Source organism: Nicotiana attenuata, chromosome 4 (genome assembly GCF_001879085.1).
Source record: "Nicotiana attenuata strain UT chromosome 4, NIATTr2, whole genome shotgun sequence".
Classification (NCBI taxonomy): domain Eukaryota; kingdom Viridiplantae; phylum Streptophyta; class Magnoliopsida; order Solanales; family Solanaceae; genus Nicotiana; species Nicotiana attenuata.
Window position 1 is genome coordinate 6591969 of NC_031992.1, and position 1411 is coordinate 6593379.

The 1411-nt window shown below is 44.8% G+C and overlaps 1 protein-coding gene across 1 annotated transcript; it reads right to left on the bottom strand.

Moving 5' to 3' along the window:
• Positions 674 to 1195, bottom strand: LOC109225061. The gene has a single exon (XM_019389652.1). It carries the CDS (start codon positions 1193 to 1195, stop codon positions 674 to 676), a length of 522 nt encoding a protein of 173 aa, XP_019245197.1.

Consider the following 1411-nt stretch of genomic DNA (forward strand, 5'->3'; position numbering starts at 1 on the left):
CACTTAGTTAATTCGAGCGAGGTCAAATATCGCTTAGTTAATTTAAGCGAGGTCGAATGTCGCTTAGTTAATTCGAGCGAGGTCGAATGTTAGTTAATTCGAACGAGGTCGAGTGTCACAGTTAATTCGAAGAGGTCGAATGTCACTTTTGTTTTGTTATGGTCGGGCGCCGATTAGGTATTGAGGCAATGTTGCTCTCTTGAAAGTATGGGCAAACTTCATACATTTGCGTTTTTATCATATACTTGTAGAAATTTACATGTTTTCAGGGCTGGCATTCCGGTCCCATATCTATCTATCTAGTCCCTTCATTGGGCGACCTGGAGAAGTGTTGAGAGGTTGGGCAATAAACTGATCATCCAGTGCCCTTCCATTTGCACTTCAACTTGAAGTGTCCCCCTATTCGCCTCGTTAAAACCTTTTTGAGAAAACCCAATTGGGATAAAACTCAAGTAAGGGAAAAAGAGTACGACTCAGAGAACACTTTTCCTTAAAAGTTGAAGTACTTAGGGTGGGCGACGTTCCAGTTGTTTGGTAGTAATTTTCCTTCCATTATTTCTAGTTGGAATGACCCTTTGTTTGTCGCTGCCGTGCCTTTGTATGGGCCGTCCCAATTTTTTCCCAGTTTGCCTTCCCACGGGTCTTTGCTTGCTTGTGTTTTGGCTTTGAGCACCTAGTCCTCGACTTTGAGTGGTCTGACTTTTGCCTTTTTGTTATAATAGCATTTTGCCTGTTGCTTTTGGGCGATCATCCTTATGTAGGCCATATCTTTCCATTCCTCAACTTCCTCGAGCTGTTGCCTTCTGCTTTCATCGTTCCTCGGCCCGCTCTCATGGGAATATCTCAAACTGGACTCTCCTACTTCTACTGGTGTTACCGCATCGGTCTCATAGACTAATGAGTAGGGCGTCTCTCCCGTGCTTGTCTTTGGCGTTGTTCGGTAGGCCCAAAGCACTTCTGGTAGTAAGTCCGGCCATAGTCCCTTGGCATCCTCAAGCTTTTTCTTCATGATTTTCAGTATTGATTTATTGGAGGATTCTGCATGCCCGTTTCCTGCGGGGTGATGCGGTGTTGAGAATATTCTTTTGATATGCCACTTCTCAAAGAACTCGGTGATCTCTTTTCTGTGAATTAGGGTCTGTTGTCGCAGTTGACCTCTTTGGGGAGGCTGAAGTGGCACACGATGTTTTTCCATATAAAGGCGATTACTTCATATTCGCGTATCTGGGCAAATGTTCATGCTTCCACCCATTTAGAAAAATAGCCAGTTAAAACCAAAAGAAATCATACGTTACCTCGCCCCGCGGGGAGAGAGCCGATGATGTCCATCCCTCATTTGATGAACGACCAAGGGGAAGTGACTGAGTGGAGGTGCTCACCCGCTAGGTAGATCATTGGGGAGTATCTTTTT